The sequence below is a fragment of the Carassius auratus genome, chromosome 28, assembly GCF_003368295.1.
Source record: "Carassius auratus strain Wakin chromosome 28, ASM336829v1, whole genome shotgun sequence".
NCBI lineage: Eukaryota > Metazoa > Chordata > Actinopteri > Cypriniformes > Cyprinidae > Carassius > Carassius auratus.
Genome location: NC_039270.1, coordinates 15,774,957 through 15,797,465, shown reverse-complemented (window position 1 = coordinate 15,797,465; position 22,509 = coordinate 15,774,957). Strand labels below are relative to the sequence as shown.

General features: G+C 37.2%; 2 protein-coding genes across 2 annotated transcripts; one reads left to right on the top strand and one right to left on the bottom strand.

The window, feature by feature from the left end:
* The first annotated feature begins 1,582 nt into the window (after window positions 1–1,582).
* On the top strand, window positions 1,583–2,684 carry LOC113047642 (retinal cone rhodopsin-sensitive cGMP 3',5'-cyclic phosphodiesterase subunit gamma). Its single transcript, XM_026208995.1, has 3 exons — window positions 1,583–1,961; window positions 2,229–2,269; window positions 2,415–2,684. Exons 1-3 carry the CDS (start codon window positions 1,807–1,809, stop codon window positions 2,489–2,491), a joined length of 273 nt encoding a protein of 90 aa, XP_026064780.1. The 5' UTR covers window positions 1,583–1,806; the 3' UTR covers window positions 2,492–2,684.
* Window positions 2,685–5,026: 2,342 nt separating this feature from the next.
* Window positions 5,027–22,190, bottom strand: clcn7 (chloride channel 7). The gene is made up of 25 exons (XM_026208170.1): window positions 21,876–22,190; window positions 21,033–21,107; window positions 20,372–20,437; window positions 20,150–20,215; window positions 19,572–19,704; window positions 18,948–19,057; window positions 17,466–17,546; window positions 17,218–17,280; window positions 17,053–17,136; window positions 16,882–16,975; window positions 16,574–16,638; window positions 16,328–16,444; window positions 15,536–15,590; window positions 15,370–15,430; window positions 13,323–13,464; window positions 13,098–13,191; window positions 10,109–10,281; window positions 9,895–9,946; window positions 9,625–9,752; window positions 9,338–9,423; window positions 8,164–8,296; window positions 8,018–8,077; window positions 7,751–7,927; window positions 7,321–7,401; window positions 5,027–6,366 (listed from the first exon to the last, which is right to left on the bottom strand). Exons 1-25 carry the CDS (start codon window positions 21,981–21,983, stop codon window positions 6,280–6,282), a joined length of 2,391 nt encoding a protein of 796 aa, XP_026063955.1. The 5' UTR covers window positions 21,984–22,190; the 3' UTR covers window positions 5,027–6,279.
* Window positions 22,191–22,509: the final 319 nt, after the last annotated feature.

The following is a 22,509-nucleotide window of genomic DNA, read 5'->3' as shown; positions in this document are numbered from 1 at the left end:
ACATTTTTATATAATAGTAAAATGATGTATAAGAAAAATATAATGGTTCAAGTATCACAGGACAGGTTTGAGTAAGTTTGACAGAGATCTCTGTTGTTGCTGCACGTGTGCTGCAAAGCAAACAACTGCAACGTTAGCATCGTCAGTCTGATTTTATCAAACACATTTATCAAACTTTTCTGTACGACCATGTGTCGAATCACTCGTATCAGGATATTAATGCCTGGCTGCGTAGAAGCTCTTATGATAACGAAGAAAGCCCGAGCAGTGTCTGTCGGTGCTTTCTCAGCAGATATCTGCACTACTATCTATGAGCTCCTAAACATATGCCTTCTGCAACAAACTCATCTGCTAAAACATATGACACGATCTTTGTCCCAACAAGTCTGTAAATTCCTCGAAGTGCTTTTCGACGTTAAATGCCTGCTGCAGTGCAACCACCGGCAATTTTACGTCGAAATTTGAATGTTCAAATTTTAAATGTTCCTTAAATGCAATTTTATATTTTAAAAAAAATAAGAAATATCTTAATATAACCCAAATATAGCCTATCTACACTGTTTATAAATGTGAAGTTATAAATTGTTCATTTAAATGATGCTAAACATTTGGCCTATATATTTTAGACCCTCTTGTAGCTGATGTTGTCAAGCATATTAAATCTGGACAAAATTGGTCAGTTGTTGTATCGGATTTTGTTTGAGTAATAGGCCTATACCTCATAGTAGTAGGCTACTCATCATTTGTTTTTGTTTGTATGGTAATAATGTTCATTTTTACGCTCTCTTTACATAAGTTGATTAGATAGATAGATAGATTTGTTTCCTGTTATTGCTGGAGTTGTACTACAGTAGAGCAAGGCTGAAGGGAGATGAGGAATGCTGAAGAGTAGCCTACTTTGGCCCCAGGCCACAGCTTTTATCTCTCAGCCATACCTGTTTTTTTTTTCTCCAGAAAAGAATATGCCACACCAGTTCTCAGTCTTTTTAATTCCAAGGCCCCCCATTGTCCAAGACGATATTCAAAGCCCATCTGCACAATCCAGCTATGTTGCAGTGGTCAAAATTGTCAGAGTGAGACCTCAGATGTGTAGTTTCACCCGAGTGAGAAATATGTTGTCAGTTTACATGTTGTAGATCTTGCATTTATTAACAGTTTGAAGCATTTTAATTAAGTTTGATTTAATATATAAGTAGTCCTGTGAATTAGCTGAGGAGCCTGGTTGAGAATTACTGTGCTTTACTGAGGATCAGACTAGTTTAGTGTCAGCTTTTATTAGGAATCTTACTACCCCCTCCTGTTTAAAAGTTGAATTACATTTTCACCACCCCGCTCTTAAGTGTTTGATGTGTGTTTGCATTATTTGAACTAAAAAAAAAAAAAAAGCTTGTATTGCCATCCAGGGTTGGTCTATTGTCATTATCAAAGTTGTTGACTGCTTGGATGCTTGCGAATGCAATTTTTGTCATGAATGAAGCATATGTTCTATCTTATCCATGACAGACTCTCCAGGTGTACTGCTGTGAGCTGACCATTCACAAAGATTTCTTAATGAAGGCCAGTTTGCATTTTCAGAATCCAATGAGTGTTCTTGTCCTTTTGCCTGAGTTAACCCGCAGCAGACTGCTGCTACGTCACTGCGCCAATCTGTCAGGCTTTGCTGTTGACCCATTGACGCAAACACAGGCCAGTCTGAGCGTATTGAACTGGCTTTCCTTAACTGCAAGAAGAGAGACTGATGTTGAACGAGAAATTGTTGAGTCTGCAAGATAGGATACAAAAATCTGATACAGACAGTGTACTGGGATGAGCTCTGGAAATAGCTGTGAGAGTCTCAGCGACTCGCCTATAAGCCTGATAAGAGTGGTGGGACCAACAACACCCAGAAGAGGACCACATACATTCAAACTGAGAATCACAAGGCAATTCAAAAGCAAACCTCCCAAGAAGGGAGTCAAAGAGTGAGTAGATGGCATTGAAATCTGCTTGATATATACATTTAAAAAAAAAGTAAAGGAATTTTTTTGGTTTCATTAAGAACCTTCATCCATGGAGTCTTTCCCTTTCATAAAATATTCTTTATAGTGGTTCTTCACACTAAGAGAAAAATTGTTCTTTTAAGAACTGTTCACTGAAAGGTTCTTTGGAGAACCAAAATGGTTATTCTGTTGAGGAGCCATTTTTTAAAAGAGTGTATTAGGAATGAACCTTTTTTCTTCTTTAATTAGATTTGGAGATGAGATCCCAGGAATGGATGGTCTTAGGACTGGTGAGAACAACTCTTGGAACATTGCTTATGTAGTGATTTAATTACTGTGTTTTGTTATATGCTAAAGCCACTACTCTTGCAAACTGATTTTCCTCATTGTCTGGCTCACTGCCGTGCTTCATCTGCCAACTTCTTTCATGCACAGACATTACCGTGGTGTGTCCGTGGGAAGCCTTTAGCCATCTGGAGTTGCACGAGCTCGCCCAGTATGGTATTATTTGAACTGGACTACAGGAAGATGCGTCACCTGGATTTGTTTAGTGGACTAGACTAGTTCCACCTCTGGACCTGCAAATGGACACTTGCACCATTGCCTTGAAACAGTCACCAGCCTATGAATGCACAATACATAATGTAGTGACTTAGGATTATTAAGGTTTATAGGATGATATAAAGCTGTGGAATGTGGAGCAATATGGAATTTGATTCCTGTCTGTTTGTGTTCTTTTCTACAGAGCATAACCAAAATACTTATTTTCAATATCTATGAACTTTTTGTTTGTGCTGACACATCTGTTGTATTATTTCTTGGAAGTTCTTCTGCTGTTAGCAAATGTGGCTTCGTTGAAATAGACATTTATCTGTGTTGTTGTATATTTATATATATATATATATATATATATATATATATATATATATATATATATATATATATATATATATATATATATATATATATATACAGGTCCTTCTCAAAAAATTTGCATATTGTGATAAAGTTCATTATTTTCCATGATGTAATGATAAAAATTAAACTTTCATATATTTTAGATTCATTGCACACCAACTGAAATATTTCAGGTCTTTTATTGTTTTAATACTGATGATTTTGGCATACAGCTCATGAAAACCCAAAATTCCTATCTCAAAAAATTAACATATCATGAAAAGGTTCTCTAAAGGAGCTATTAACCTAATCATCTGAATCAACTAATTAACTCTAAACACCTGCAAAAGATTCCTTAGGCTTTTAAAAATTCCCAGCCTGGTTCATTACTCAAAGCCGCAATCATGGGTAAGACTGCTGACCAGAAGGCCATCATTGACACCCTCAAGCGAGAGGGTAAGACACAGAAATAAACTTCTGAACGTAAAGCAAATTTTGCATGTCATTCAGAAATCAAGGTGCCAGAGTCTGGAGGAAGACTGGGGAGAAGGAAATGCCAAAATGCCTGAAGTCCAGTGTCAAGTACCCACAGTCAGTGATGGTCTGGGGTGCCATGTCAGCTGCTGGTGTTGGTCCTTTGTGTTTTATCAAGGGCAGGGTCAATGCAGCTAGCTATCAGGAGATTTTGGAGCACTTCATGCTTTCATCTGTTGAAAAGCTTTATGGAGATGAAGATTGTTTTTCAGCACGACCTGGCACCTGCTCACAGTGCCAAAACCACTAGTAAATGGTTTGCTGACCATAGTATTACTGTGCTCAATTGGCCTGCCAACTCTCCTGACCTGAACCCCATAGAGAATCTGTGGGATATTGTGAAGAGAAAGTTGAGAGACGCAAGACCCAACACTCTGGATGAGCTAAAGGCCGCTATCGAAGCATCCTGGGCCTCCATAACATCGCAGAAGACGTTTACTGACAGCAGGGTCTGACAGTGAGGCCCATTTTCAGCCCCAAAACACCCCACAACCAGACTTGTTGTTTCAAAAAGAAAACAGATAAACAGCAACCACAATTATGAGCTGAAGAGTACACCACATACAAATTAAAAAGTCAGTTAATCGAAATGATGAATACCAGACGATAGTATTGATTATGCTCTTCTATGAAATATTACACCACTGTATAAAACATTTGACTGTCTTTTTTATCCTAATCTAAGATACTTAATAGGTATAAAATAAAGACTATAAAATAAAAACAGATAAAATACAGTACTGGCACAGTCACCGAATGCTCCAGATCAGCTGATGCCAGACAGATGTATTTTGGCACCGATCGATTTGAGAGGATTAAGAAAAGGAGTTTTGAGACTTGCTCTAAATGCATTAGGACACACTGATCTTAACCCTCAGGCTCCTGCACTGCAGATGGACATATTTAATGCTCTACGCTCAGTTATTTATTTAGTTAGTAATAGAGCAAGATCAAAAAAAAAAAAAAAAAAAGTATTTAGATGATTACGGTTTATACTGTTTAATTTCTTGGCAGTCTCTGTTGAGGTATAGTACACAGAGGCTGATCGTTCAAGATATGTCTCACTGCATGGATAAAACATGTTTAGCTGTGTTGATTATAATAAACAGGGTGGATCATCATGGGATTCATACTTGAAAACTTCCGTGAGATCGTTGTAGCATTAGTCATAGAATTCCATGTTCACACCTAACACCATTTTTTTTTCAGGTAGCTCACAAGAATGTACCATTGTTGTATACAAATTAACTTGAAAAGGTAACGTACATCTTAGTCATGTAGTGTTGTTGCCTTGGCAAACTGAAATGTGGGCTAGGTTTCCTGAAGCACTTAACAGAACGTCAGACACATAATATACACATATGTTAAGTGAAAACATGTATAGCCAAAGCCTTAGCCTGCTCATAAATTCATCTACTGAAACAAAATCTGTGACTTATAATCCACGTTAACTAGCTTTGAAGCCATCTTTTTGATAGTAGACTCAAAAAGGTTGACAATGAACTATTAACAGATACACAGAACCAGAGATATTGTCATTTCTTGAACTAAACACAGATGTTGATCCAAATCAGTCATGATCCTCTGAGAGTCACACAAGAGGCCAGAGGAACTCATTCGTAGATATTCATAGCTTTATTAGTTCACAAAGTTGTTCAAAATTGTTATAAAACTCTCCTTTTTTTACTTCAAATCAACAATAATATGAAAGGTTGAGTTCAGCATAGAGAAATATCATTAATCAATAAAAACAAATAATGTTGGCTTTAAACAATGAATCATAGAGTCTACAAGTCAAACTTTATATCACACAAACAAAACAGGAAGTCGTGTTTATTTATACGCTTCATCCGATGTTCAGTTAAATAATGTTTGTTGCAATCACCGCCTGGCAATTATTTTAGCATAATCATCTTTGACTGCTCAATACTGTGATTTTTATGTTCATTTTAAAGTATAGATTTTCACAGAAAACAAATGCAGCTCGAAGCAGAAAATTCACATTGTGTAGACACGAACTGCCCTCACGAAATGTACTCCATAAAACCTCTATCTGTAGTTTTAAACTCGTACCAAAACTTGCCAGAGCCAAGAGGCTTGTGAAAAATAGGATTTATGCATTTAATTTTAGGGCCCGATCCACCCTAACAGATTTAATACCAACTCAATAGATAAAACAGCACTAGGTAAACAAAAACGTAATGAACCATATTTGCATATCTGTAACACTATAATATGTAGTAGTGCACATCACCAACAGGTTTCTTGTCAAGAAGTACCTATTTTGTTCCATATCAGGAAACTTGCTTGAATTGTCCTGCATATTTATAATGAATAGCTTACTTCGAGCTAAAAACACTAGATCTGTTAAGCATACGCAAGAGAGTATTCAAAACCACAGCCTTGCTGAAAACGAAAAATAAAAAATGCATACTGACACACTGTTATGTCAATATACATTATGATTGCCATGACACATCTGTAATGATAACTAGCCATGATAAACATGTCAGGTGACACAAATTGGTGCTTTTGGAGAGATAGCATAAAGTGAGGGCTCCCGAAAAGCTCATCTAGTCTAAAATATTATAATTGTAATAAATAAACAGTCTCGTTGTGCAAAACTAACATAATGTGCTCATCCGCTGTATTTCTACAGACAAAAACAAACGCATAGCTAACTGTGTGATAACGGAGCAAAAATGTATTTTTCAAATAATCAAGCCCTTAAAATACTGAACTTCAGACGAACGGTCAATGTTGCAGTGTTGTTTGTGTTTGGGATCTTTGACATGAGGGACTCTGACCAGCCCCTGAGTTTTTAAGGTCCAGTGCTGGTGCTCTGGTCCGGGGTGTACAAGACGACCGATCACGTCTGAGCCAGCTGAAGCTCCTCCAGACCATCTTTACCCAAATGATAGCGGGCTAGATCCTTCCTGGTCACCAGTCCCACAACCTTCACATCCAAAGCACAGGGAATCAGAAACTCATAACATTACTGTGGATGAATGACAATAAGCTGTTGATTATTTTGATGTTATTGCAGATAGCCGGTAAATAAACTGGTCAATGTACAAATTTTATATTATTTCCTCTATAATATTATTTTTCCTCTATATAAAGAAATTATAAAAATAAATAATAAAGATTATTTTTATAGCACTTTTCATAAGTAAAAGCTCAAGTGCAATACAGCAGGCATAAAAAAAATAAAAGCACAACACTGACAATGTGATTTCACACCGTATCAATATCAATACATATTTAAATCAATATACTCAAAAGCAACTTTAAAAAGATATGTCTTGACTTGCCGTAAAGAGATATTAATGCTTGAAGCCTGTCTAACTTTAATAGATAGACAATTCTATTTTTAGTAAAATAAAAAAAAAATCATTGAATCAATATAAGTAATCACATTGTAAACAGGTAAATAAATACAAATACTGTACGTATATTTAGCAATGCCACCATTAAATGTGCTGTATATTAAAAAAAATATTCTAAAGATTTGACAGTTTTATTAATTCAACTATTAGTTTATATATATATATACACATATATATACATATATACACATACATACACACACATACGTACATATATATATATATATATACACACACACACACACACACACACACATATATATATATATATATATATATACACACACATATATATACATACACACATTTTAAGTGTAAGATAACAGAAAACTAATCTAAATCTAAAACTCGAGAAAGTGGACATGCAAAATTAAATATCACATACTGATCAACAAAGATAAAAGAAAGACTATTATCGGCCTGTAACAATTAATAATACTAGTACAGTGCTACTATTTTGTGCATCTCTAAAGATGAACTGCAAGTTAGAGGTAGGAACTGAACCAGAATAAAACACTTACCCTGTTTTCATCATCAACCACCACCAGGTGTCTCAGTCCTAGCGCCCGAAACAATTTAAACACGCGGGGGAGCGAAGTCTCCTGAAAACAAATATCAATGACTAAACAGTTATTACTGCAGATGACTAACGCACATGACAACTGAAATACACTTCCTGATGCCATTTTCACAGTTCATCAGTAAATGTCATGTGAGGATTGAGTTATTTCAGCCGGGTGTGACCGTGGCGTTCTGCACTGCATCATAACTCAAGGTATGAAAGCTCAAACCTGGAGAGCTTCCAGTATCCGTATCAATTTATTTTACTTCCTATTCCATTGTTATGGCATTATTTATATCACATAAACTTTCCCAAATGGCATGTAAATACACAAATACCATCAGCGGGTGACTGCTGGCCAGAATATGCTAGCATGTAAATGAACTGACCTGCGGCACAGTGTATGGGGTCGGGTTCATGAACTCGGTGAGGTCCATCATGCACTCCCTCTCGTCCTGAGAGACGTGGATGGACTGGATCGGGGGGAACCGCGGATATGCATCTCTGAAGTCCTTCAGCTGTAGCTTCCTTTGGCTGAGACGTGAAGACGCCCTTTCCACAAACACCTGAGACACAGACAGAGGGCCGAACTTAGAAAGTGTTGTAGTAACAAAGATTAAAGTCCAACCGAAGACTCATAATTGAGTTTTTCAGACCTTGTGTTTGAGAAGAACAATGAGCTGAGAGCGAAGAATAAGTCCACAGATTTTTCCTGGCTGTGAAAAGAAGACAAGCAAGTGTAGTTTTCATTCAAATTGAAAAACAATACTAGCAGGAATGACAGGATCAGAGGCCACGTCACCTCGTCGTTCTCAGTAGTGTGGACCACCACTGGGAAGCCGTTGTGATTGGTGGATGTGTTGCTGAGAACGTCTACAATTCTCCCCACTCTCTCCACTCGGTTGAAGCAGGTGACCTGAGAGCTCATGACCTCTCTGTGGTGAAAACATCAACACACAAATGACTTCTTGATACTTCACCAGGGTTTTTTTTTTTAGAATGATTTAACATTGTGAAACATTTACATTGTGTAATTTTATATGTGCTTTTTTTTCTATTTATAAAAATGTACATCACTCGTTAAACAATGCTTAACATGTTTATTTCAGTTTTAGTTATTGTATTGCAACTATTTCACTTAACTTGTATAATTTCAGTTAGATGCCGAGGCAACAATCATAATTCTCCTTCAATTTATCATTTAGTTTTTTTATGTTTTTTGTCTAATATTACATTTTATTTTATTTCAGTTAATGAAAAGAATTTTAATAATAATTGTAGTTTTGGTGAACTACAACAATTTTGCACTACACTATTGGTTGACGAATATATTTCTGCTTTGCTGATAGAAGCTGGAATCGGGACTTTTATTTTGGCAGTGCTGAGAATGCCTGTGCTCAGACTCACAGAAGCACACGTTCTCAATCTTCATAACTTTATGGTCTTCATCGGTTCGGTCAAATAATTGAAAGGTAAATACTATAATACTTTTTACATATACTGTCAACATTCAGTAAACGCACACAAAAGTCTATGAATATTTAATAAATATATAATGCCACATATTTTTGCAAACTTTGGCAAATCCTATAACAGGATTGCAGAATCAACAAGGTCCTATTTAAGGAATAAATCTGTTCATTTTACAGATGTTTTTTTATTTTAGCAAATTTTCGAAAATGTAAAAAAAAAAAATGCATGTTTTATCTAGTAACTTATAACATGATAAAAAAATCAAGAATCATGCCTGAATATCAGCCTGAGCCATCAGAGAATCTTTATTGGTCAACCACAACACTACGCCTAAAAACCTGAAATTCAGGTTTATTTAATTTATTATAAAACAACTGATATTAATTTTGTTCTCTCACCTGAGACAGGAGTTATGATTACGTGTAATGTTAGATGGTTGTGTGAATTACCTGGCAGCTCAGACTGAGAGTCATATGACATGTAATGCTGGAGGGTGTGGTTACCTGGCTGTCAGCCAATGAGAAGTAGGAGGAGCATCCCAATGGAGGAAAGGAACACTCTGCAGCTTAATATGGATGTCATACAGGCCCTATAAACAACAAAAACCAGTCAGACAAATGCACACATGTGCTTCATGCTCTAATAACACAATTGACATGCATGCATGACTAATGCTTCACAACACCCTTAAAAAAAAACAGAGCGAAAACAAAAAATCTGTGATTTGGAAAAACATGTCAGGAGCTCTACAAGAGACAAAGATAGCCATGTCAGGTATTCTGCTTCTCACCTCTATAAAGTAATCGCCAACAATCTTGGCAGTCATCAGCACAAGCATGATGGGAAAGCCATAGGTCACGTTCCCGGTGGCTTCTACCATGATTACGGTGAGACTGAGGGTCATTCTGACAATGCCACCTGTCCAATTAACACAACAAAAACATACTTGTTATTGGCGACATGAACCTCCTTCACAGAGATGCAGTTAGGAGGACTATTATAAACTGTAAGACAGATCATCTAGTTACTCTAACATCACGCTAAAACATCAATAACTCACCAAGCTGGGCGGCAGCTCCTATCAGAGCATATTTCCCGGGATCCGCCCAAATCTGTCAGTTTAAGAAAACATGTCAACAGCACAGTACGGCTAGTCTGTTTTTCACTACGCTTTATTTTTCTCAGATTTGTTGATAAAGATTAATTAAAAATGTAGGTGGAATAAGATAAAAAAAGAAAGTTGTTGGAAGCAGAGAAGTGGAAACTGCACTTACTGACTGGCTGGAAGTAATGGTAGACAGAAAGATCCCAAATAGTCGTCCCCAGGCTGCTCCAATGAGCAGAGACGGGATGAACACTCCTGCGGACACCGTCAGACCATACGTCCAGACAGCCAGGACGAAATAGACCAGAGTGAAGACCCCCAAAGTCAAGGGGTTGTAAGATCCTGAGCGAGAGATATTCTCATTATTAAAACTTAATTATAGGCTGACCAGTTATGGCCCATGTACGAGGTATACAGTAATGGGATTCATAAGACTTTATTACTTAAGTCCCTCTCTCCTTGGTTAGATTCAAGTATTAATATTATAATTTTTACAACGCTCTTTATTGTTTTCATTTATTTGTTTTATACAAACATTTAGGATCAGTAAGATTTTTTTAATGTTTCTTAAAGAAATTTCCTATTCTCATCAAGGCCATAACTATTTGATCAATAATACAGAATTGTTTTTTGTTTTTATTATTATTGCAATTTAAAATAACTTTTTTTATATGGTTTTCTTAATATACTTAATAATATAATGTATTACCGTGAAGCAAAGCTGTATTTTCAGCATCATTACTCCAGTCTTCAGTGTCACATGATCCTTCAGAAATCATTCTGATACACTGATTTATCATCAATGTTGGAAAAAGTTTAATAAAAATGAATAAAAACTAAAGTTAAAAAGAACAGTGTTTATTCAAAATAGACATTTACACTACTATTCAAAAGTTTGAATTCAGTACATTCGTTTCTTTTTTTTTAAAGACATTATTTAACTCAGCAAGGATGTGTTGAGTAGATAAAAGGGACAGTAAAGACTTATATTGTTTGAAAAGACTTCTATGTGGAATAAATGCTGTTCTTTTTAACTTTTTATTCATCAAAGAATACATTTTTTTAATAACATAGGTTCCAAGAAATATTAAGCAGCACAACAGTTCCAACACTGATAATAAATCATCATATCAGAATTATTTCTGAAGGATTTCTGAAGGATCATGTGACACTGAAGAAAGGAGTAACGGTTGATGAAAATTCAGCACTGCGTCACAGAGCACGTGCCTCATGAATTAACTTATCTTCTACATACCCTAAATGAATGTAAAATACATCCATATAAATCCCTCTACAATCTGTAGTAAGGTAAACATCTGTTCCCTTTCCCTGTTCACGTCAGTGACGGTGACCGAGGAACTGGGATGTGACATCTCGGTTACCTCTTTCAGGCAACAAGGTTACACAAGTAACAGAGATGATTTTTTAAATCATATTATTAGGTTGATGATACACGGGGCAACTTTTGAGAAATTCTGCTGCTCAAGTTTTGCTTAGGCACTTTCCACTTGAAAATGGGTAACACATTTCTATCTGGATATTTCAGATCAGTTGTAGGCCCTGTGTTTCACCTGGATGCCCATTGATGGCAACATTGCTCAAAAAGATCATCAGCTTTAAAGGGATACTCATGAGCAAGCAGCGTACATTCTTCTGTGTCGCCGCGCCACAAGGATACGCTTTCTATGTGTATTTACGATTTGATCTGATACAGAAGAGCATAAGATGCCTGCGTTCAGCTCATATTCTCCAAAATGAAAACAGAGGAGAGGAATTGTTGAATAAAGTCGTTATTTTTGTTTTCTTCGCTTACAAAAAGTATTCTTGTCAATTCATAACATTATGGTTGAACCACTGAAGGCAGATGGACTATTCTGACTATATCTTTACCACTTTTCTGGACCTTGACAGTGTCATTTACTTCAGTCTATGGGACAGTCACAAGCCTCCCGGTTTACATCCAAAATATCTTAAATTGTGTTCCGGAGACGAACAAAGCTTTTATGTGTTTGGAACGACTTGAGGGTAAATGATTAATGACATTTTCATTTTTGGGGTGCAATATCCCTTTAATCATTCCAACTATAGGGGGCAGTATAGTTGCCACTAGCAGAAACATAATATCAAAACCATACAAATTATATAAAGTGATATATTTATCATATTAAAAAAATCACATAACTCAGATTTTAGGAAATAATATAATCATATTACATTATAACGCATTAACAACTTGCCACATTTAAAGACCAAAAATGGTCATGATAAACTTTGGCCACTTGTTATTTGTGATTTTGCTTATTTAAGTCCAGTGGCTATGCACAGACTGTTGTGCACCCACTACACTCTGGGAAAGCGATCAAAGATGGCTTCTCTCCAGAGCGTAGGAGGATTTTAGCTGCCTGTCAGATGGCCTGCTTCCAGCTTGTAACTCTAAATCTGCTTTGGCAGACACATGCATGCAAACACACACAGGCTAAAAACATGCAGAAACCGCACATAACAACTGAAGAAGGGTTCGAAGGCGTAATGTTTTGATTTCAAGCTTGATAAGATCTCCTTAAACGCATTCCCAAACCCGTCCACACCTAGTCTCAGCTTCAGAAGTCACGCCCAAGGACCGTTGGCTGAACGTCTCATGCATACGGCACACAAAAGTGGAAACACTTCAGGAGTGTCGAAGTCGTCATCGGATTGGTTGAATTCTACAGGATTTCTGCGAGACGTGTGTGTCGCGTTCTTTAACGTTCGCCTGGAAACAAAAATGTTGTGGCGCCAAACCCCCCCACAAAAGAAGAAAGCCATCGTGATTCGTGTTTACAACTGTGACGAACAGCGCTTATCAGGATCAAATAAACGCCGGATTCTCAAAACCATATGAAATATTTAAAGTTTGCGGCACAGAATCTTTAAAATATGTCCGATAGTTTTACACACCAGTCTGTTATTATGCAGACATTTCTACACCCCGAAATGTGACGCTGAACGAAACGAACTGAACTGTGATTGGTTGTTTGACATGTCGGTCTAATGGCCTCATGGGCGGGCCTTGGCCAATGAAATCTGCCTTGGATTCCAGACCTTCAGCCGTCAGTCAGTCTGAAAGTCTGGCTACGCGAGACTAGTCCACACCCAACCACACCCTCGCTGAGACGCACCTGGAGGGTTGTGGAACAGACTCCTCACACTCCGCTCAGGGGTGTTGAAGAAGGCGGTGGCCATTGAATTATATTCACCATCAGCACAGAAGAGCTGTAAATGAACAATAGAACAAATCACGTTTCTGTTTGGCATTGATGACTATATTCTGGTCAAAGATCAGTTCAGCTTAGCAATTTATTTTTTAAGGAAACATCTTGACGGCCCATTAAGTAAATAAACACCTGTAGGGTATATTCCTCAGTGTTGTCCTGTCCCAACGGCTGGCAGTCATTGGAGAAATAGATCATAGCAAAGGAAACCGTAGCGGTCACAGCGGCAACCAGCATAGCCTCCATCACCTGCAGGCACGGCCGGTGGACGTACCTGAGAGAGAGAGAGAAAGAGAGAGAGAGAGAGAGAGAGAGAGAGACAGAGAGAGACAGTGAGAGAGAGAGAGACAGGGAGATAGAGAGTTGCAGCACAAAATGTAAAAAATACATACTGATTTTTTTAAAAACTTTAAAAGTTGTCTATGTTCACCAAGGCTGCATTTATTCAAGGGTGGAAAAACAGCAATATTCTAAAATATAATCATAATTTAAATTGTACTTTTCTTTCATTTTCCTGCAATTTAAAATGCAATTTATTCCTGTGATGCAAAGCTGAATTTTCAGCATCATTACTCCAGTCTTCAGTGCCACGTGATCTTCAGAAATCACTATAATATGATGGTTTGCTGATCAAGTAACATTTCTTATAACTATAAATATCGAAAACAGTTTTGCTGGTCAATATTTTCCTGGAAACATTGTATTTTTCAGGATTCCCTGAGGAATAGATAGTTCAGGAGAACGTAGTTACATGATGAATAGAGATATTTTGTAAGTTTTATCTTAGTTGTCACTGATTCGTTTCTTAAAAAAACGGATTTTACTAAAACCAATTATTAATCCAACATATTAATATTGGAGTCACCTTTAAAAAAACAAATTAAAGTTTTGTTAAATGTTATACTCAATACTACATTTTCAAAAGGATGTTTTGAGTTTTCAGTATCATCTCATTCTCGCTTTATATTAAACGCCTTACAACTTCCTTTACTTGTTGGCCTCGAATCACAGTTTTCAGTCATGTGACTGGCTCAAAGTCCTAGAGGGAAAAACACCCACAGAGCTGCAGCACAAGGCTGTCAATTCTCCATCTGTGTCCAATCCACAAATATTTAGGGCACCTCTCAAAAGAATAAAACAAAGATGTGAAAACACATTTTCTATGGGAAACGTTGCGCACTGCATTTATATTCTGGGTTCATCTGCTTGCCCATACAAAGACTGCATCTTCAATAAAGTGTTTACTGATTTTTGCCTTTAATATCAGTGTCTTACTACATTACTACTTAATGCAACCCTCGTAAAAAATTACTGGTGGTCAGTGGAGGAAAGCCTTGTTTTGCCCTCCGAGTGGGCATTCCTGTAAGGGTGTGAAGTCACATCAAAACTATGAATTTGACATTTGGGAGTAACCCAGAAAACTGTCCCATGATCTGATAGATGTGTAGTAGTCTTCAGACACATTCCATTGGCTTTTGCTTAGTAAAACAACCAGTAATACACCCAAACTGTGACAAAACGTACCCATTGACCAATCACTTGGCACAGTGGTCCCCAACCTTTTTAGCGCCAAGTGTCAGACAATATTTTCCCGCACCGGGCTTTAAGGTGTGAAGGATAAATACAACAAAATAAAATTATACGACTGGCATAAAAACTGTGGTATATTGTAAATATAATCCTCGTATAATCCTCGTAACCTCGCACCAACAACATAACATCCTTTCTGCCCCCTAATGAATCATGAATCGTGTTATTGTCTTATCCTGAATCACTAGGGTACACCTATAATAAGGGTTTATTTTCAGACTATTTTATTCTGGTTGGGGTTGGCAACGCTGCAGAGTAGCACAGTACCTGCGTGACTCGCCATAGATGTAAACAGAGAGAAGTAGCTCCGGCTACAATGTTCTTCCGCCAGACGCGAGCGCCAAACGTTACCGACTGCAGCTTCAATGTAATTTATTTATTCTCTCTTGTGCGGCCCGGTACCAAATGCCGCACAGACCAGTTACCGGTCGGGGGCCCGGGGGTTGAAGACCGCTGATTTAGCAAACTCAAGATTTTGCAGCAACTGTAACCTATTGTTAAGTTGTTGCAAAAAAATTTAAAATAACAAATTTAAAATGGCCAAAATACAGACTAGATGCACTGAATATTCAATAGCTTGCAATCCTACCTTATTCTGAAAATTGTTAGCCAATAATTGATGATATTGAACAATGCTCCAAGCACCCCTCCTGGAAAATGAAACGAAAAAAGAGGAATGATTCAAATGGTATGAACTTCCACTTTAAAATAAAAGTATAATATTTTATGCATGGACAGAGTGACGTGCCCCTCACCTAAAGCTCCCATGATAATGAAGAGTGGAATTTCATATAAATTATACTGTACACTCTAAAGAAAGAGAGGAAAAAACAACAACAACAACATCAAATTCAGTTCAGGAATGTTCTGATGTTTTTTTCCGTTTCTTGTGATATTTTGTACAGCTTCAAGGGTCGGTTCCACTTTAACAGATTTTTCTTTTAAATCTCAGTGGTAGTTTACAGTCCCTGTAAAGTCAAATTTCAGTATGTGTTCTGAGTTTGTCATACCACAGAAAAATGCGTTATTAGCCACCCAGCAAAATTTGAATGATAAAAAATGCTGGTAAGTATATAAAATAAGCTATCAAAATCTCGAAAAAAATGAGCAGTAGTCTCAGCTTTCAAAGGCTGGGGGCGTGTCCGCTGGCTGGGCTGAAACCACGCCCACTCGCGGGAAAGCTACAGTCGTCACACTCAACTGTCACTGCTACAGCTGGAATGGATGGTCCTAACAGCTTAATTGGTTGTGCAAAACCATATATGTTTAAGTATATTGTAGTAATTCGTGGTTGAGCGGTGAACTGATGCGAATGTGCTCTGTTTATATTGTTAGGGGCGGGCCAAGAGCTCAGGGGAACGCAGTGAATTCTAACTCCAGAATTCAGTGTTTTACAGTTCACAGTCTTTGTAATATGTTTTAGCAATACATTTCTAACATGTATAATGTGTTTAGACATTTTTTTTATTGCCTTTACAGGGACTTTGGCAGCTAATAAAGGGAAAGAGCGTCACAGCAACTGAAAGAGACACAGAGACAGAACTTACATCACTGTCAAAGCGGCCGAAGTTAATCAGACCAGGGCTAGACAGTTCTCCGGGCTTCCCATGGTAAATACTCAGGAAAAAGTTCAATGTGAAGGAGGAGATCATTGAAGCAAAGAACTAGATCAAAAACAAAGCAGAAAACAGAGCAGGACTGCCTTGAGGGGTTTAAACGCTTGAACGTTAAAACAAACTGAAACAGACAGTGCTCTCTAATGAGAAGCCAAGCTCTTATTCACAATCACTCACAATTCTCCACGTCAGCATCTGGTTCCAGAAAGACGCGCCTTCCTCTAAACTGAACAGAACCCCACCTGTGCCAAAAAACAGGATGAACCAAAGATGATCCTTGACAATCTTATCCAAGAACCAGTTTAGGGAAGTTTGAACTTTCATTCAGAGGAGCAAATGATGGATTTTCACTTATAGCCACAACTCTGTAGTGTACCAGGTACATTAATATGCTTTTCCAATATAATAATAATATATGTGACATTGGTTTGGCATAATCCCATGTACAAATATGGATATTTCAAATGATTTTCTGCATGTCTCACCCACTGGGGCTCCAAAGGCAGCGGAGACTCCAGCCGCTGCTCCTGCCGAGACAAAGTCTCTCTTCTCGGTGTCCCTGCGGAAATACTCAAATATCTGCGGGAACAGAAACTTGCAGTCAGGCTCTGTGTTTACTGTAAGATTCAAGAGTCCTAGCAGTACAGAAAACTGACCTTAAAATCTTTTTTCAGTGAAGTGCTTCTGCCTTGAGAGACTCCTGCAGCCACCACTGCTCCCGAGTGAATCATGGGTCCTTCCTGTGAGGGGAGAGCAGCTGCTGAGTCCAACAGTTAGCTTATTAATATCATCAACCCCAGCTGACTGCTTCTCTACTGTACCTTTCCAACAGCGAGACCTCCAGCAACTGAGCAGATCACACCAAAGACCTTTATCGCCAGAGTCTGTGGACATGGAAGAAAATTATTGTTATGGAGATCTATTATTCATCTATACATCTTAGCCATCTATATCTACCTGCGATAATTATAATTATAATTATATATATATATATATTTTTTTTTTACCTTTTTGTTCAGTTAAAAATCAAGCAGCCTTGTTTTTCTAATAGAGAAGCTTAAGCTATCACCTTTAGTCGAACAACACAAGGGATCTTCACTCCATTCAGGTAACATTTGATTTGAGGAATTCCACTTCCTGCTGCAACGGGCTGAGAGAAAACAGACTAATCATTTTCAAAGTAAAATAATATACATCTACTAAATAAACACTACAATGTACTCTACAATCGAAAGCTTCTTTTTTATGTTTAAAGTCTCTTATACTGACCAAGGTTGCAATAATCGAATACAGTAAAACCAGCAATATTGTGAAATATTACAAAATGAAATAGTTATATTTAAAATTCTATTTATTTGTGTGATGGTTAAGCTGAAGATTTAGTAGTTATTAGTCCATTCTTTAGTGTCACATAAACCTTATTATGTGAAAACCATTATTCTACCATTATTCTATATAAATTTACTGATTTGCTGCTTTTTATTATTATTATTATTATTATTATTATTATTATTATTATTATTATTATCAATGTTGAAAACAGCTGTGCACCTGAACAGTTGTGTAGAAACAGTTAACTCTATAATAATGCGTCCTTGCTGAATAAAAATACAAGTGCTGTCAAACGATTAATCGCGATTAATCAGTTTAAAGTGTTTATATAAATACACACACATGCACGCATATATTTCAGAAAACAATGTTATGTTTATTTATTGAATATATTTATTAATAATAGAAATTATATGAATACACATAAATTCATGTAAATATTAAAAAATACATACTGTATGTGTGTGTGTATTTATAGCTACATAATAAATCTACACAGTACACATACATATATTATGCAAACAAAAACCTTTATTTTCGGATACGATTACCCGCGATTAATCGTTTGACAGCACTAAATGAAAAACCAAAAATTAATTTCCTTCTAGTTCATTTGTGGAAATCAACAGGACAGTGGGATTCACTGCTCTGTAGGATACATTATCTGGTACATATTATGTACTGTAGTACTCTAGTCTGCTATTCTGAACAAATTCTTTTCTTTTTTTTTTTTTTCCAGCCACCACCCCCCCCGTCTTCGGAGGTCAACTTTATTTTTATTCATATAACAAAATAAGACAGATCATATATTTGTAAATAATAAAGAGTGACAAGCCGTAACAGGGAGACCGGGAGGTAAACAGACAGACGGTCAGACAGACACACGGCCAGATAAACAGATTGACAGACAGACAGATAAACAATCAGACAGACAGACAGACAGAGAATAGTTATAAGTGTGAGATTGGTATGTCTGTAAGTGTGTGACTGTTAGGTGTTATTAAGGCAGGTATATTGGGGGGGGGGGGGGGGGGGTTAGGATGGTTGAAGGGGAGGGGTGGAGAGGGGGTGAATGGGAAAGAACAAAAAGAACAAATTCTGCTTTCTGCTTGGCGACATGTCATTGAAAGAGCGGAGTGATTTCTCTGAAGTGATACTGAAGCACAGAATAGAAGCAGAAGCCACACAAATCTCATTCTGACAGGAAGAAATCGCTCACCTCAAAAAAAGCAACAGGGATCGCACCAACCATGACGAAAGCAGAGTTCAGCACTGCCCACAGTATGAGAGAGATGGACAGGCCTCCGAACTCTGTGAATTGCTCAATGTCTGAACATCTAGTTAAAGACACTCTGAAGCCAGGAAGAAATGAATAGCACACAATGATACTTAATTAGGCTGAATAAACCTTTCCTTGCAATTTAGTGAAGATTTTTCATTTAAAATGTTGATTAGTCTGACTGTACTATAGCACAATATAATAAATATTACTGAGCTTTATTACTGCATAATACCATGAAAGAAGTGTCTTTGAACCAAACATCAGCTACTGATATTTTTCCCTGGAATATAAAAACATATTTTAATTTAGTTGAGTGCTAAATTAAATAAACTCCAGGGATAGATGAAATTAGATTAATTCTGTCTGTGTCGGTCTAGATCTGGATTGCCATGCATCTGTTTAAATGCAAATTATTCCTGTAGTAACAATGGAAATAGATTAAACAAACATTCATCATTTAAAAAAAGCATGAAATGAATTTTTTTTACAAACTAAATTTTTTTGAGTGCTTTATGTAAGCAGCTGATCATGTCAGATGGATGATTGACAGAGGAAGGATACTTTGTTTGACTGCAGAGTATTTATAACCAGCTAATTCCTCCACAGCGATGTCTATCATGCATGCGATGAGACCAGTGAGAAACCCAATCAGACCGCAGATCACCCATCGCCTGATCTCCAGACATCTGAAACCCTACGGTTAAGAGAAAGAAACACATTTTTATTTTTTCTGTCAGTACACTGAATGAACAACTAATAAGTGGCAACGGTTTAAAGCTCTTCAACTAATGCTCAAAATGTTTGGCATGACATTAATTTTGGGTCAAGCCATTTTTGGAGAAAACTATGAACACAATGTGCAATGCACTGTAAGTTGTGTTGCCGTTACAGTGCATTGATATAGCATTATTATTCATTACACAGAAAATAATGGGATTGAAAAAGAAAACAAGTTGTTTCAGGGTTGAGTTGATAAAAAATATGTACATAAACCAACAATTTAAAAAGAGCACAAAAGATTGCGAAATGCCCCACAATTTTGAGACAGCCACTTAAAACTGCACATGATCCACGTTAACCGTGAAACTTTCCCCACAGACACAGAGCCAGAGTTTGTCGTCTCTGATGGTGCCACTGACCATGTAACTCATCCGCCTCTCTTCCTCCAGAAACAACTGATTCTCGCTGTTGTCATAATCAAGACTCTGAAACACAAAATGCACTAGGTTTGAGATTTTACATCACAGCTCTTCAGAGACCGTTTATTTAAAGTGTACATGTTGCATCTTGTCTGTGGTTTTTAACAGACACTCAATTGAAAGAGGAAAGGGTGACTGAAGGTCAGGCCTAGATTCAATTACCTCATATTTGAGGGACAGCAGCTTTTCGTTGTGAGGGATTTCCTTCGGTCGACTTCTCACAATGTCCTGTGTGATTTGGGAAAAACAGACTCAGAGTTGAGATTCATCATGCCAACAGGTTAGAAACATAAACTCACAAATGATCAAGTACATTGTATGCCTTTCCCCCGATAAATTATTTTTATAAAGTGCAGGCTGAAGAAGAGTCTCTAGAGCTGGACAATGATTAATCACGATTAATCGCATCCAAAATAAACATTATGTAAATATAAATACACACACATGCATGCATATTTGAAAAATATATTAAATATAATAGAAATCAGATAAACATACATTTATACATGTAAATATTTTCTGACTATATACTGTATGTGTGTGTCTTTTTATATACATAATAAATATGCACAGAATACACACACACATGTGATCATGGACCACAAAACCGGTCTTAAGAGTCAACTTTTTAAAATTGGGATTTATACATCATCTGAAAGCGGAAAGATATTAGCTTTGCATTGATGTATGGTTTGTTAGGATCTGACAATATTTGTTTTAAAACAGTGAAGGCTTTTATGTCTGTATATCCAACAGTGGTTTGTTTTTACGTGTCTTTAAAAAATTAAAAAATAAAAAATAATTAATGTAAAATAGATTTTACCTCTTCATGTGTGATGTCCTCCTCAAGGTCCACAGCGCTCAGCCTGCCGATGTGAAACATGGCTCCCCCGGAAGACTATGAACCAAATACATTACATTTCTCAAGAGTCTACTTTAATTTAAGAATCACTATACAGTATGCTCCACCAAAATAATAATAATAATAATAATGGCTATAAAAAGATGTGTTCCTAGGTCAACATATTTGGTTGACCCTGGAACAACATTTTACTCCAAAAATATATTCTTGACCATTTCCCTACACCTAAACCTAACCCTAACCATGAGTAATCCCTAAAATCAGAGGAAATGATAGATGAATGACACTGATGTACAGGCAACAAACAGTGATTTTAAGCGTAAACTTCACAAAATCTATAAACTGGTTCTTCAAATCTGATTGGTTAATCACAATGTTGTTCCAGGGACAACAAAGATGTTGTCCCAGGAACATGTCTCACTTGGTAAAATCAGGTTCTGCGTCAGGAATATCTAGGTCACATGTGCTTGCAGTTTATTTGCAGAATAAGAGGGTTAATAGAAATGGAGTTGCAAAACACCCTGTAACTTGCCAGTAGCTAAAGTCCTTACTAGGGTTTACCCTCTAATAAGGTTTGAGAACTATTTTGTTTTCATTTTTAACGATGTAATAATAGAAGTTAGTGCAAGTGTGTTATCATGCTTTCTGTGTCTTTAAGTCAGCACGCCACCTTTGCATTTTTAACAAGCATGCTTTATTTAATAAGCAGGGTAAGTATTTCATATATGCATTAGTCAAAACCTCCCAGATTGGTTGTCAAGTGATGTTTTGCAGTCTGCATGTTTTGCATGGCCTGTGTGGTACCTGTCTGCTGTTGTGTTTGCCGTCCTCGGCTCCGTTCAGCAGCGGTGCTCTCTCTCCGCGATCGTCGCCTCGGCTGGACCATGACACTTTCTTCGCGATGTTGGCCATGTCTGCTTTGACAGTTATGTATGCATCAAACCTGCCAACTTCTAAACTACTGCGAACACTTCTTCCCCATGACCAACAATCATAAGCGATCTCGTGACGAGTGTACGGAAAGCACAGAGGTCCAAGATAGAAAATCGGGTTCAAAGGAAGTCTGGGAAATGTAGTTCACAGTTGGGTTGTGCGGTACAGAGATGATAATACTGTTCTGTCAAGGGTTAAAACCGGTTTTTATACAGTCCGTGGTTAAAACAGAGATGGTCATCACTGCAGAATACAAGTCCAGGGGGCGTGGTCCCACTCCAACTCCTCCCACCATATAAACCTAGATATAAACCTACCCCATCTCCACCTGTAGATGTGGATCTAACCACGCCCCCTGCGGCCACTGTTAAAACATGCTCAGGACTGTCCTATCATATATTTGACATTATATTAACTCATATATTAAAACATCAGATAATTCTTTACCATTAGAGTTACCAAAAGTTAAAATAATGAACTAAAATAATGTTTCAAACAAAAGGTT